This window comes from Lissotriton helveticus, chromosome 1_1, assembly GCF_964261635.1.
Source record: "Lissotriton helveticus chromosome 1_1, aLisHel1.1, whole genome shotgun sequence".
NCBI lineage: Eukaryota > Metazoa > Chordata > Amphibia > Caudata > Salamandridae > Lissotriton > Lissotriton helveticus.
In genome coordinates, this window is record NC_136057.1 from 292201330 (window position 1) to 292216068 (window position 14739).

The 14739-nt window shown below is 41.7% G+C and overlaps 1 protein-coding gene across 1 annotated transcript in view; it reads left to right on the plus strand.

Annotated features, from left to right (window-relative positions):
- LOC144797766 (aldo-keto reductase family 1 member B1-like) overlaps nucleotides 1–11302 on the plus strand; it is a 207643-nt gene extending 196341 nt beyond the window's left edge. Inside the window, exon 8 of the mRNA XM_078668557.1 lies at nucleotides 10814–11302. Coding sequence (XP_078524683.1) covers nucleotides 10814–10856 — 43 coding nt within the window. The 3' untranslated portion in view covers nucleotides 10857–11302. The remainder of the gene's footprint in view (nucleotides 1–10813) is intronic.
- The last annotated feature ends 3437 nt before the right edge of the window (nucleotides 11303–14739 follow it).

Below are 14739 nucleotides of genomic sequence, written 5' to 3' on the forward strand. Positions count from 1 at the left end.
CTCTGCTATCGGTGACTGGAGCAACGCGCTAAACACCGCGCTGGTCACAGAGGTTAAAAACAATTTTTTCTACAACCACTATGTATTTAAAAATACACACAAAGTGAGAGCCTTGTGCGCAGACTGTCACAATTTCGGAATTATTAAAAAGCGTTTTAGCGTGTCAGCGTATTTTTAAAAAGTAAAGGATAGAAGAAGAGTCCTCCGGCTTCCGCCTCAGAGGAGAGCAATTTTACAAATGCAAGGTAAAACGCAGTATCAGAGGAGAATGGACCACAGTGATCTAAATAAACACAACCCAGTGGTTTATTAGATATATACAACTGTGTCTGTGGTGGGCGTGCAGCAGTTGAAGGTTTAATCTGCTGGCAAATGTCACAATGAAGGACATAATCACGCGTTTGTTTGTACAATCCGCACCACCAATATCGCTGTTGTAAAAGTGATACAGTCGCAGAGATGCCGGCATGAGCGGATGCCGTACCATTGTGAGCGGCTGTGATCAGTGTGGACCTGTGGTCCGTGTTGGGAACCAATCTGTCACTAAAGTTGTTAATTCTCACATAAGGAACTTTATCAGGACTTAAGTGAAAAGAGTACTCGAAGGGAAACCTCTAGGGTAATTACTTCCCTTCTCTGTTGCGGCAATAGCTGCCAAGATGTCATCATCAATCTTACTTTTGGAATGTGTAACTGCTGCTACTATATATGTCACTACTGCAGTCTTCGCCGCTTCATCAGCGAGAATATTGCCAACAGCGTGAACTTCCAACACGCTGGTGACCAAGAGTATGAATCACAAACACAATTGGCAGTTGTTCTTTAAGCTCAGCCACCCGAACCCAGATCACCTTGTGTTTTATTGTGCTGCTTTTGGAGTCACGATAGTCATTTTGAGTTCAAAAGAACAAATTGTCATTGTAAGACTGTACACAGTAGTAAGAATCACTTACGATAAGAGTAGTCACACTAGACTCAGCGTACTCCAATGCAAGCAGTAGAGCAGGGAGCTCTGCCAATTGGGCGGTATAGTCCCCTAATGTCTGTGTATGCACAACATCAGACTTGAATTCTCCATTCACCATAGTACCCAACACTATTGCGCAGGCCGAAGAATAAGCGTGCTTGAAACCGTGGCAGGTTGCGCCGAACCGTCAGTGTAAATGATACAATGGAAATCCTCCAGCTGGTGCATGGTCAGAGGAGCTGGATGAACAAATTCATACTGCAAATACTCCTGAGTCTGCAAAGAGGAGTCGAAAATTAACGTGACGTCCGGAGACGTCAAGGACGTAGCCCATTGTATCCACCGTGGGTGTAAAGCCTTTTAATTCGGTACACGGGCATTTGTCACTGCCTCCAGGGCACGATACGGAGTAACAACCAAAATGCGCTTTCCCAATGACAGTGCAAGTTCTTTCAGAATCGTCATTTGCACTGCTGTCAAAACTTTTTCCACAGTGGAGAACCGCAGCTCAGCCAAAGTGTACAGGTGTGACTTGTAAGCGAGAGGGACTGTGTTACCCTCATTAAAAGTCGGGTATGTGAAACGCACCACCCCAGGCGCGATTCTAATCACCAGGTTGGTGTGGTTATCATGAGTCAATAAGAATTTAGATTTTAGAAGATCAGCCTGCAAAGATTGCAAGATGGCTGAATGAGTAGGCAGCCAGCAAGATTTGGAGAAAGTAGGTTGTACCAAAGCGTAAAGAGGCTTGATACGCTGGGCATATTCGGGAATGTAAGTACGTCCGAAATTCTAAAAGCCCAGTAAAGATTGTAGTTTCTTCAGCATTGTAGGAGCACGCTGCTGTGCGCATTTCTCCAGGAGGTGAGGTGCTAAACCTGGATCTTCATTGATGAGCTCATAGCCCAGGAACAACACTGTGTACTCTGCAATGTGATTTTGCGAAGTTAAATTTGTAACCGAAGTCCGCAAACTGACAAATTATGCTGTCAACATGACACAGATGCGGCCATGATTCGTCTGTGAGATAAATTTCATCCACATATGAACATGCATCTGGGTTGTGCCTCTCTAAAATAGAGACTATGCGGGCGGCAAATACGCCTGGTCTGTTCTTATAGCCATAGCCAAACTTCTGAACTGGCGTTGTTTGCCACTGCAGGTAAAAGCTGTCCATTGACTACTAATAGAGGAGAGATTATGGCTGAAAAAGCCATTTGATATGTCAAGTGTGGTCTTAAACCTTTTACGCACAAGACTATCCACAAGAGCAGAACTATGAGTGTTTTGTACCACGCACGTACGACAATGAGAATTCAAGTGCCGGTAATCCAATACCAAACGGTACGAGCCATTAGGCTTAGTCATAGTAAAAAGATGGTTATTCATCGGAGACACACATGTTTCAATCACACCTTGATATTCCAATTGTTCTAGGATTTCAGCCACGGGATCTTTTGCTTCACGCCGCATGGGTTATTGGGGTTGAGGCTGTGGCATAGACCGCAAGGGTATCTCATGTTGGGGGGAAAATTTGTCCCAGCCACAGTGAGTACAGTACAAAGCCGGTGCAAGCACCTTAGCCCAATCTTCTGCAAAATGCAGAGCCTGCTCCTACAGCACTGTGTGCGCGAAACTAGGGAGGATTACCTCCTCCCCTTGTGGGGCGTCTAAAACAAAAGGTGGAGGCCAATTGACCTCCGCCAAAAAAATGTCATAGGTAGTAGTCAGATTCTCCCAAAATACCCATTTTATAGAACGTTGTATGTCACCTTCAATTAAAAGGACAATTTCAAACAGTCTTTCAGGGGGAGCCAATCTAGTGTCAGCTGTCACAACAATATGAATGTGTCAGTTGCTGTCACCTTCAGAAGTGGACGCAGCGCCTCCCGCACTATAGTAATTTCCGCTGCGCTGTCTAACAGCGTCAGTGCCCACGTCAGGCTTCAAAGCTGTGTTCTGCGCCCACGTCAGGTTCCGAAGCTGTCCATGGCATATCTCACTATTAAAGCAGCAACTTTCTTTTTCTGAAACTGGGGTCTTTGAGGTGGAGAGTTGTCCTGCTTGCCTTTACCGTCTGTCTTGCGGGGTTACTCTTGTTTTGCACCCCGTCCTCTGCCGCTGTCTCCTCCACCGGTGGGTGAGACCGATGTTTCCTGCAAAGAGCGAGGAGAACATTGATCAGGAAATTGAAAACGATCAGGTGACTTACTAGTAGCACGGTCGCGCAATTCATATGTGCGCTCTGTAGACACAGGTATTGGGGAAGCGGGAAGGGACCCCTGTTTCTGTTGCTGTTTCCCCTGTTTTTTATTTTTATTCAAAGTCTGCTTTGGAACAATGAGGCGATCGTCTTTTTCAGACTTCGCCACCTGAGTTTGCTTCTGCGCTGTTTTGGCAAAAGGCTTAACACCCAAACTATTACAGCCAATGGTCTTATAAGCCGCCGTAATAATCTTTGGTAACTGGTGGGGGTTTTCGGCATCGGGGACATCGCGCAAAGCATTAGACACCTGAAAGCTTACCGCATCCCCCTTGACATTTCCAAGGACGAGATCGGAAACTACGTCAAACACTCCAACGAGTCTCAATCCCAACTTAACCGCCACCTCTGGTCCATATTCATCCTGAGCACGCTTAATGACGGAGGGAAGGACAGCCATGGATGGAGTGCCAAAGCACTTAGCATAGACTGACACAGAAATCATAGCCCAGGTAGCACAATCAGTCACTTCCGGCCCTAAGTCTTTCTGTAAACTAATAGTAAGAATCCTGTGGTTTTCAACAGGAGTCGTGTTAGGAAATACTGCCTCCAGTTGGTCAAATTTCTCAGAGGCCAAAAAGGCATATCATCCTTATCCTGGGGGCGCTTGCCTGTAACCGATTTAACCATGACGGGACTAAGTTTCATCCTGCCAGGTCCAACTGGATGGGCCGCAAAACAAGGTGCCCCGCATTGGATGTTGCGGGAATTGTATTGAACCAAGGCCCTTATAACCCCTACAGCAGAGGTGTAAAGTGGCCTCAATTCACCAACGGGAACCACTGCGGCACGGGGGTGCGGGATAAATCCAGCCAAAACAGGCCAAGAAGTCCCTGGAATGGACAAAGGACCTAATCGAACTACCGTTAAAGAGTGGGAGAGGGCGCCATTAAACCAAACGCTGTGCTGCCAAGCAGAAATCGGAATCTCTTGTGTCCTATATGGAGTGTACTCCATAGGCACGACAGTGTGAGTGTAAACATGAAACGTATTACTATCTGCATTCACCTCGGGAAATGTAACCCATGAGTAGAAAAGCTCAAATGGGTATGCCACGTCTGCACTCACCACAAAAACAACTGCCATGATAAGTCTGCAAATGATTGTGGACTGCCATCCTGCTATGCTGGGGTATTTCAATATCACCCATAACGACATCACAGAGATAAAAGACAATACAAAGTAACGTAGCACAACAGGGTAGTAACTCAAAGAGAAACCATTTTAAATTATCAAGCTTGAAAAGACCTATTTAACTATAGGTAGGTTTATCCGTCACCACTGTCAACTGGAAACAATAGTGAGGGGGCTGTGGACTGATATAAGCACTACTTGAGAGTCTCAAAATAAGACCACTAAGTTGGGTGCGCCATGTTGCAGGGATTCTGCTCCTACACAGAACTGTGCACAGAGACTCAAGACCTCAGTGAATTGTGGTGTAACAAAAAACTCACCTCAGTGCCTAGAAACCCCAACCAGCTAGCATCAGTGTCACATTAGCTCTTTGTCCTATAGCAAAGGAACCAATGATTAGACAACCCAGAACATGCGACTTAGGTTAAACTTAGGAATGGTGGGAAGCAAGAACACTCTTTCGTTATGCTCTCATACCAGTCCACAACAGGAGTAAAAAGAGACACGGAGAAGGTTAAAATATGTATTTTAACGACGTGCTCTAAGATGCAGTATCTTTGCTAACATAAACAGACATGTGATTAGAAATAATATGATCAGCATTGTTGTGAATCACATCGGGTTCTGCAAAAGCTCTCTGTCTCTCTGGAAAAATGTGATTCTTCCTAGTGCCTAAAATCATATCTACAGTGCAATATTAAAGACGCCAGAATCTCCGTTGGCTCGTTGCTGCATGTATTATATCTAAAACGTGAGCCGATCAGCCTGAACAACAGCTACCTTGTTATGATAACCTTGGAGGCTTTAGCACTCACTGTGCAGACTAGGGTCGCGATGTAAGTCTAGGGATGCCGAAAACAAGCCTTTCTCATGTGAAGTAATTCACGCAGCCTAACTTACAACAACAGCTATATGCAGTGTCATGTGCAAAAAGCAGCAAAAGGTAAAATGGCGTTTAAACTTCTAATAAGCGTATGCCAACATGGGAATGGGTTCCCCGGGGCCATGAAGGGCCTGAGGAGGGGGGCCACACAGCCCCTCCAAAGATATTAAAAAAAACACTGGCCATGGCCCAGGGATTCGGTCCCCGGGCCCCCCTTCCATTTTTTAAACAAATAAAAAAATTAGGGGACAGGCCCTGGGGGATGGGGTACCCAGGGACAATAAAATAGGAAAGGAAGTGGGGGGGGGAGGGCACAGCTCCCCTACTTAATTATTTTTTTGTAAACACCAGCTTCGCCGAGGCCCCGCCCCTCCCACCATCACTCTGCAAGTGGTGAAGGGAGGGGGCGAGGCCTGAGGAGATGTGTGCAAACACGCCCTGTGGCGCGTTTTAAGTTGGGGAATTAATTCCCCTTCAATCCTGAGGGCCACTGGGGGCCAATTAGCCCACCAGGTACCTCCAGTAAGTGCCAGAGGCCTGCGTTGCAGAGAGGTGGGCCAGACCACACCCCTTTTTACACCTCTCTGCAATGTAGCTCTGTGGCGCTTACTGGAGGTACCTGGTTGGCTAGTTGGACCCCAGGGACAGTCAGGATTCAAGGGGACTTAACCTCCCAACGTAAAACGGCCACAGGGCGTGTTTGCACACATGTCACCTCAGGCCCCCCCTTCCTTCACCACTGTGCAAACGCTCCCCGTAGGGCATTTTAAGAGGTAATTTTAATCCCCCTGCCCTATAATATAGGGCAGGGGAGGTCATGCTAATCATAGGGGTACCCCAATGCATAGTGTTCCCTAGTGTATGTAGGTGTTTTCACTGTATTCTATGTGTCTGGCTCTAGGCCTGGTCAGTCAGAGTCAGTTACCACCAGTACCCGCCTGAAAAAGTTGTGGGCACAGGATTATTTGGAACAAGGCCTCTTTCTGCTCCTCTGTTGGTTGTTTCTGCACATGTCTTGCTTCTTCCTGCACTTTTCTTAATCTTTGTGGACTTCTGTTGCTTCTTTCTGCATTTCTTTTGCTTCTTTCTGTGCGTTTTTTCTTTTTTTTCACATGTCCTACCTCTGTAGGCATAGTTAGAAACTAGCATTTGAAAAACCTTTGAAATTCACTGAAAAAAACATAGGTTTCAGGCACGTTATAGTTAGAAATTAGCATTTAAAAAACCTTTTGAAATTCACTGAATAAACCATAGGTTTTAGGCACCTTATAAATAGAAATTAGCATTTAAAAAACCTTAGAAATTCACTAAAAAAACATATGTTTTAGGGAAAGTTATAGTTAGTTGGACAAACCATTGAAATTCCCCCGTTATAGTTAGTTCAGCTAACTATAACTTGCCCCCCCGCAATGCACTGCTGATGACGTCACATATTACATCACTCATGACATGGTCAGTGACATCACTGATGACATCTCAAATGGCATCACTGATGCCATCATCCATGTGATAATTTGATGCATCTTCTCACATCCTAATACAACCTTTGATACACCCACTCTAAATTACAGACTGCCATTCTCAAAACCATAGACACTCCAACACCAATAACTACATACCCACTCACTGATTCATAGGTTTACACACACATCTACTCACTCACCCATACAGTCACTCATATTTATGGTACTCAGTACAGGACTATCATATGCACTCATATACCTATATAGACACTCACATACCACCACTCATCCATAGAGGTACTCACACACCTAGTCAGTCATGCAAATAATCAATCACACTGCCATTTACTCACCTATACAGTTACACACATACCATCTCAATTACTCATACAAATACTAGCACATTCCTAAACTCTTATAAAATCACTGATACAAGCACACACTCATCCATACAGCCACTCTCACAATCAGACACTCTCACTTATAGCCATTTATGTACTCCAACACACATATATACTGCCTTTCACATATGTAGTTACTAAGACATGCGCCACTGAGATATACATTCACTCACTAACACACCCATATACACACACTCACCCACCCACACAGTCCATCATAGATTCAATTTTGAAACCATGCACCCAGTGAATCACCCACCGACACAAACACTCAAGCACCCATTAAGATACTCAGTCAACCATTCAATAACCCATATAGACACTCATGCAGCTATTCGCAACCCCATGCAACCGCTTACACACCAACAGACAGACGGATACAGACATTCACACAGTTTAGTCACTAACCCATACATTCAGTAAGATACGTTTAATCACTCCCTTATAGAGTCAGTCACACACCTACTAAATCATTCATACACCCACTCATTCTTCAATACGCCTTTCCCTATATATATTAAACATATATAAACTTTACAGAAACACACAGTCACTGGATGATGTCATCAGTGATGTCATTTGAGATGTCAGCAGTGATGTCACTGAACATGTCACGAGTGATGCAATATGTGACATCATCAGCAGTGCATTGTGGGGGCGCAAGTTATAGTTAGCTGAACTTACTATAACCATGGACTTTCAATGGTTTTGTACTAGTGAAATGTCCAACTAACTATAACTTTCCCTAAAACCTATGGTTTTTTCAGTGAATTTCTAAGGTTTTTTTAATGCTAATTTCTAACTATAATGTGCCTGAAACCTATGGTTTTTTCAGTGAATATATATATATGTACATGCATGCCACAACAGATTTACAGTCCAATTTCAAATCTCTCACAAACAACCTGGATTCTCCGGTAGTAAATCTTTTATAGTTTGTATGCTTGAACTATTGTCTTTTGTCAGATGAGTAGCCCTTTTTTTTAAACTCTGAGAATTCTTGTGAATAAACCAATGTCTGCAGAATCTTACTTTAAAGGTAGGTAATATTTCATCTCAATTACACACCACCTGAACAGAGCATGTAACTCAAGCCCATTTGTTTGTGGTTTTTTTTTTTTTTGCTAAACGTTTTATTTGCAATTCAAAAAAGGAATACACCTACAGGGTCAACTTGCACATTTAATGCAACTTCCAGACCATGCAAACTCATTTATCGACAAATGAGAATCCCGGACTTATGGTTGTGCATACAGTACTCTTAACTAGAGCACTCTATCAAAGGAGAAATAGATGGTAACTTTAGAATCAGAAATAAGCCATACTTTAACAAACATGTTACACTTTATAGTGATATAGCGTGGAAATTCCAAAAGACTCTGAAGAGTTTCACATACGTTTCAGATAGATAGGTCTTCTTCTCAACACCACCATGCATTCTTACGTATGTTTTAGATGCGTATTTCTGTGTACTGTCTCACACTTTCTCATCTTAAAGAACAACTATGTTGCACAGGTTTTTGCCCTGTTAGTTTGGGTCTCTGGGAGGTAGATGTTACACTGTTCATTTTAATTGGTAGCTTCTCTGCAGTCAGATTTATCTTTTGGTGTTATTAGACATTTAATAGGATGTGTTAATAACTGCACTCTGCTATGTCACGAAAATAGCAAACTATCTCTTTTAGCTGCTACTTTCTATAGCCATATCTCTGTATTGCTATACCTCTTGGGAATATTGACTCTAGATTTGACTAAACTGATGTCAGCTCGATTTGAACCAATCTTCATGTGAAGGTGATCTACAGACGCCATCACTACTCTTCAAGCTCTCACTTATAACAGTATCTTCTTGGTCACCACTGCTACTTCCCCTTGCATTCTCCTGGGATCATGACCTAGAATCAAAATAATCCCCCTCAAGGCAGTCTTTGCTGGTTTTCATCGCAAGGGTCTTCTTAGAGGCAGGTTTTTGCTCTTTGAGTGGTTTCCCCTTATCCACCAAATGGTCAGGTATTCTTTCTTGATGAGTGGACATGCAAGAGGCTTCACTAACACCACTGTTTTATACTTTATTCTTCAGAGTTGCAGATTGTTCATGGGATCAGGGTGAGCACCAGCTTACTTCCCCAGGTCAAAGGACTGGGCTATTTAGTTTGCATCACTAGCAAATGGATGTGGGTTTAGTATGCTGGAAGTTGATTCTTCGCCCCACCCCGTCTACTTTAGTATTTTAACTCCTGTTAAATATGATTCAGTGTTTGTCTTTCATTCTCCAGTGGACCTAGCCATCTACCCATTGCTACGTGTGTGCCATGGAATCCTCCACAGGCTATCACCACCATTTCTTAGATACACATTGCTCCACACTTGGAGACATCTCACCACCAACCCTGAGTTGGCTGCGCAGAGTTCACTAGATGGCTCCTCGGCACATCAGCTAAAAAGGCGATTTGAATACCACCAATTTGAATACCACTGGGAACTGTTGGAAATGGAGTGGCTCTTGTTCTTCGCTCTCCCCTGTGGTCCTTACTGCTTTCTGAATAAAGTAAGTGTGCACATTTCTGTGCGCGTAAATGTTCAAGTCACTGTCTTGATTTCGCACAAAGCTTTTGCTCAATACTGTAGGCCTGACCTGTTGATGTTTACAAGCCACTAATAGTTTATGATCCTCATTGGTTTATTGAAAAACATATTGTCAGATGGCATAGACTTTTTATCTTTATTATGAAACATTATGAAACATTATGAAACATTGTGGCAAAAGCTATAGGCTTGACTCATTTATTGTAAAAAGTAAATGTTAAGGTCAATAGCCCTTATTGGCTGGATTATCAATACGCTGGGCTAAAGTCTCCTGACAGGAAGTTGGTAAAGTAAGGGCAGTATAAGGTAAGAATTGTATTACTCCCTCTAACAAACCCTGGGTTAGTACAAGTGTACAGTGAAAAACCTTGTTACGGCCCCTTGGGCGGAATTGTATACTAATTTGTCAACTGTCATTTGTACATATTTGCAATGTTATGACTATATGTCTTGTGATTGCCTAGTGGTAAAGCTTATGCAAAATATACAAGGTCATTGTTGGCTGAAATGGTAAGCCAATCCTAAATGATATAGGCCTTATTGGTTCATTAGGAAATGATATGTCAAAACAGTGGTGCTATAGGTCTCTTCGGTTTATTATAAAACATTGTAACAAAGGCAGCAGACCTGACTTATTTTGTGAAAAGAGTGTATGTTAAAGCCAATATGCCTGTTGCTAGATTTGCATCTTGAAAATATTTGTTAGGTCATCTTAGGAGGTGGTGTAACATTGATACAACACTTCCTCTGCACAGCTGTATTGCACCTCCTCTCTGCAACCTCTGACAGTTAACGCCATTAGTTCCGAGCCTCTTTCCCACATATTCTTTTCCACCACCTCACTCTGACATAGCAAGGCTCCATCTCAGTTCTTCTTCTTTGCTACAACACCTGGCAGATAATTGTGTCTCCTCTGACCTTCTGCCCAAATAATTGACAGTAGCTAGATCCCAAGGTTTAGATCCCATTCAACATCCATCTGCTAGTAATGTATGTGAACCACACTCTTTAGTAGCTGCTTCTGATCTTATGCCCATGAAATAGGTTGGCGCAATCTTATCAACAATGTTTCTTAATTGTCATTAAACAGTCATTTTTGTGTTTTTTGTCTTTCAGATGCAGAAAACAGAAGGATTACCCTTTTGCAGCAGAGTTTTAAAGTTCAAAATAATTGCCTCACCAAGATTCAGAGTTTTCCGCTGCAAGTTGAGTGGTGAAACCAAACATTTGTTTCTAGGCGCTCTATCAATTGGGCTGTTAATGAATAGTACTGATCTGTAACTCTTTGAAGGAGGATTGCTATTTGAGTCAAAGAGATGAAGGGGACATGTGAATGAGTCAAACCTGCATTGAACTCTAATGTTATGCTTATTCACGCAGAATCCAACAGACGTCAAGTGCTAAGATTGCAAATTGGCACTGCTGCTATGGTTCAAGTGGTGTGCGGTATCCTTTGCATATCACTGCCTTGTGCTTGCAGCCCTGCTAGTTTCCAGGACTCTTAGGGCACTGTGGTCTGTGACTGCAGCTGGATCTTTGCAAGTTGTTTGTGCCTCATTTATGTTTTCTGATGAGGATTTGTTCATTCTAGCATGACTGCATTGTTGAATCCTCCAAAGAGAACAAGCATTAAAAATGAATCTTTTCACACATCTTGAGTTACTCTCTTCATCCCACGGCGGAATCAGCATCAGGCAAGGAATATATATATATATATATATATATATATATATATATATATATTACACTAGTTCTCAATCCGACTATGTAGAGGGACACAGAGACGGCACACCAGAAGATCTTTGCACAAATCCTTTATTGTGCACTCATAGAACATATATATATATCACAAAAGATGGTGTACTAATAAAGGGAAACAAATCATGACATCAATCTCATTGACGTTGAGATCGTTCTTGATCACTGAAAACCAGGTTGTATATTTTGAAACTTCGGATTGTACTCCAAATGGGGCTCATAAGTGATGGATGTAGTAGTAAGGGTGTTTGTGTTCATCTTGAGAGGCTACTGTATTTTCAATAACACTGCAGGTGTTTAAGAAAATCATAATATCACGCTGAATGATTGTTATCCTAGGGGGCCCACGCTCCATGCTGCAGAGTTCTTTATTTTAAATAACTGTTAGTACTTGACTGTACATGTTCCTTGTTGGCAAATGTGCCTTATTTAGGTCAAAGATGCCTGCATTTTCATGTATGGAGTTTTTGACGTTCCGGTTAAAGTGAATTCTGGTGTGTAGCAGACACTTGCGAATATTATCTTGTGTATGTTTTGTCTTGATCAGAAACATAATAAAAACTTGAGGGTATATTTACAAGTGAATGGTGGAGTGCGGTGTTACTCCAAAATACCTAACGTCGCGCTCCGCCATTCTGAAAACACAGGGATGCGCTGCCGCGTTTACAATGGTATGGCACGTCCCTGCATTTTCCCTAGCACTGGCGCTAAACTCAGCTGCCTAGCAGCAACGCAGGGACCCTTGCACCGTTGTACAAGGGTACTTGCATTGAGGGAATGATTGTTTATGTGCAGATTTGTGTCCTTCTTGCACACAAACTCTCACTAACAGTAACTCGCATCTGTGATGCATTGTGCAGAACACATAGAAGTTACAAATAGTCATTTTGTTTAATGACCCTTCCTGCACATAAACAATCATTCATGGCAATTTACTGTTTCTAGTGTGCTGGACAATGCAGCACATATAGAAACAGTAAAAACGAGGGGAAATTAAAAATATCTCCTTGTTTCTCCATGTTAAGACTAGGTTTTCCCAGACTTATTTTTGGTGCTGCCTCATATATCAGCTACCTTTGTACATAGGGGGTAGTGTAAAAAAGCAATTGGTGTTGAGGCGCAAATTCCGCCACAACACACATTGCCCACCATTTTCACGATAAGAGCTATGTGAAAGGGGGCCTTATTTCCAAGGTGGCGTTAAGCTAGGTTAAGTGGCTTAACACTGCTTTGTAAATAAGGTGAAGGACTTAACACCTCAGGAATGTCACAAAAATGTGTTCGTTCGTGTGGCGTTAATTCCTTGTAAATATGCCCCTTAATTTGATTTCCTTTTTGACATGTATTGTAACATAATACCTGACAGTAGATCACCCATGCTTAATCAAGTACATTTAATCTGGTCCCCTGTTCACACTCCTTCTCAACATACGGGGAAGCGTCTGCAGAAAGGCAAGGCTGCATTAACTTCTGAAAGACGAAGGGTGACACAAATCATTTTGGAATCCTCTGTGCCTTTGCACCCTTCTTTGTGTTTGAGAACCCCTACTTAAACGTCAACTGCCAACTGGGACAGTGAGGACCCCATGTACGGGTGCTATTCCTAAACCAGGATGTGCAATTTGCACACCTATAAGATTGTGAATAGGCATGCAATTTGCCATTCAACCTTTACAGTAATAGGTTAAATCGCAATTTGTCCATTTGCAGGGTGTCACAAACAATCTGCCAAATAAGTATTAATTAGCAAGGTCGCAATTTACAACACTGTGCAATTGACTGCAAATGCAGAGACGTAAGTCTGCAACAGAGCAGACCTTCATTTCTTCCTCCACGTTCCTAATTTGGAGAAATAAAAATTAAAGCAGCTTGTGAAGACCCATTTGTTCCCCAAGGTTTAGCTGTATTAGGTTCCTTCTGTTCTTTCCTCCCCTCCATGGTGGGTCCTTTCTGGAGTGGAATGCATTCACAGCGCGGGGACGCACTGTTCTTCTGTGTAACCATGCGCTTAATAAATGTTTTTATTATTTTTTATTATTATTGTGTCCATTAAAAACACAGGTGCTCATTTTATTAAAATAAATTCTTGTTCGGGGAATCATTGGAAGGCAGTGAGCAGTGCTCCTCTGACCAAAATAATGTTTTGACCCAGCACAACTCAACCCAATTAAGCGACAATCCTCCTGGTGTACCTATTATATTTTCAAAAATACCTTGAGGAGTCATATCATTTGACAAATAATACCTTTATTATCCATAAAAGTTTATCCAACTAAAAATACAAAAATACAAATGAGTACAAATTGTTAAGAAAATTTTGTTCAGTCTAAAATCTCAAAAACTGATAGATTTTCCACTCCTATGTTATAAGGTCCGATTATATTCTATTTTCTCTCTCTTTTTCTGCACATATGAACAAGTATTTTAATTGTGATTGCTCTAAATATACAAATGCCATTCATTTTTTTATACAAAGTCACTAGCACATATGTTTGCTGTCTTTCAAAGTAACTTCAAGGCTTATAAGTTCCACAGCCAATAAGAAGAGAATATACAACAGTTACACAAGAGGAGAACAAGCATCTAAGCTAGAATATATAGTAATGATACTTAATTCACTAGATAGTCAGCTTTGTCTCTCTAAATAAAGTTGCAACAATCATATATGTATCATTGTTCTGACACCCTTAGTAAAATGTTTTACCACAATAGAAATATAATGAGTTGATAATAATATGTATTGCTCTGAAATGATCTATCCTATCTGAGGGTTCACAGCAAATAATTACATTTTGACTTATACTAATATATTTTAAGAAAGGGGTTCCATATATTGTTTAATATTGACCTAGCTGTCACCTACACAAATAAAATCCACTTCCAAGCTTTTTTGTGATTGTAGACGTCTATTACTACACCCACATATAATCCACAAAATCCTTATATCTTCAATGTTTAATAATTAGAAATGAAAAGATTGGACTACGTCAACAATTGTTGGTCATTAAGATTCTTAACACTGTCCTTAAAAGGGAATTTAGGTTCTTCACATACACATACACACACGCATACACACACAGACATGTCTGAGTAAAAATATATATTTGTAGCAATGAAAATACATTTATATGCACTGTTTGAAAAAAGGAGTTGGAATGACATATGTTACTCAGTATAGTTACAGTTAGGTCAAGCTTTCCACAGGAAAATGTTTTTTGTATTGCTAATAACTTTGGCGCTGTTTCACAAATCTTTACAAAACCTTCCAAAACAAAGTTCTTCCA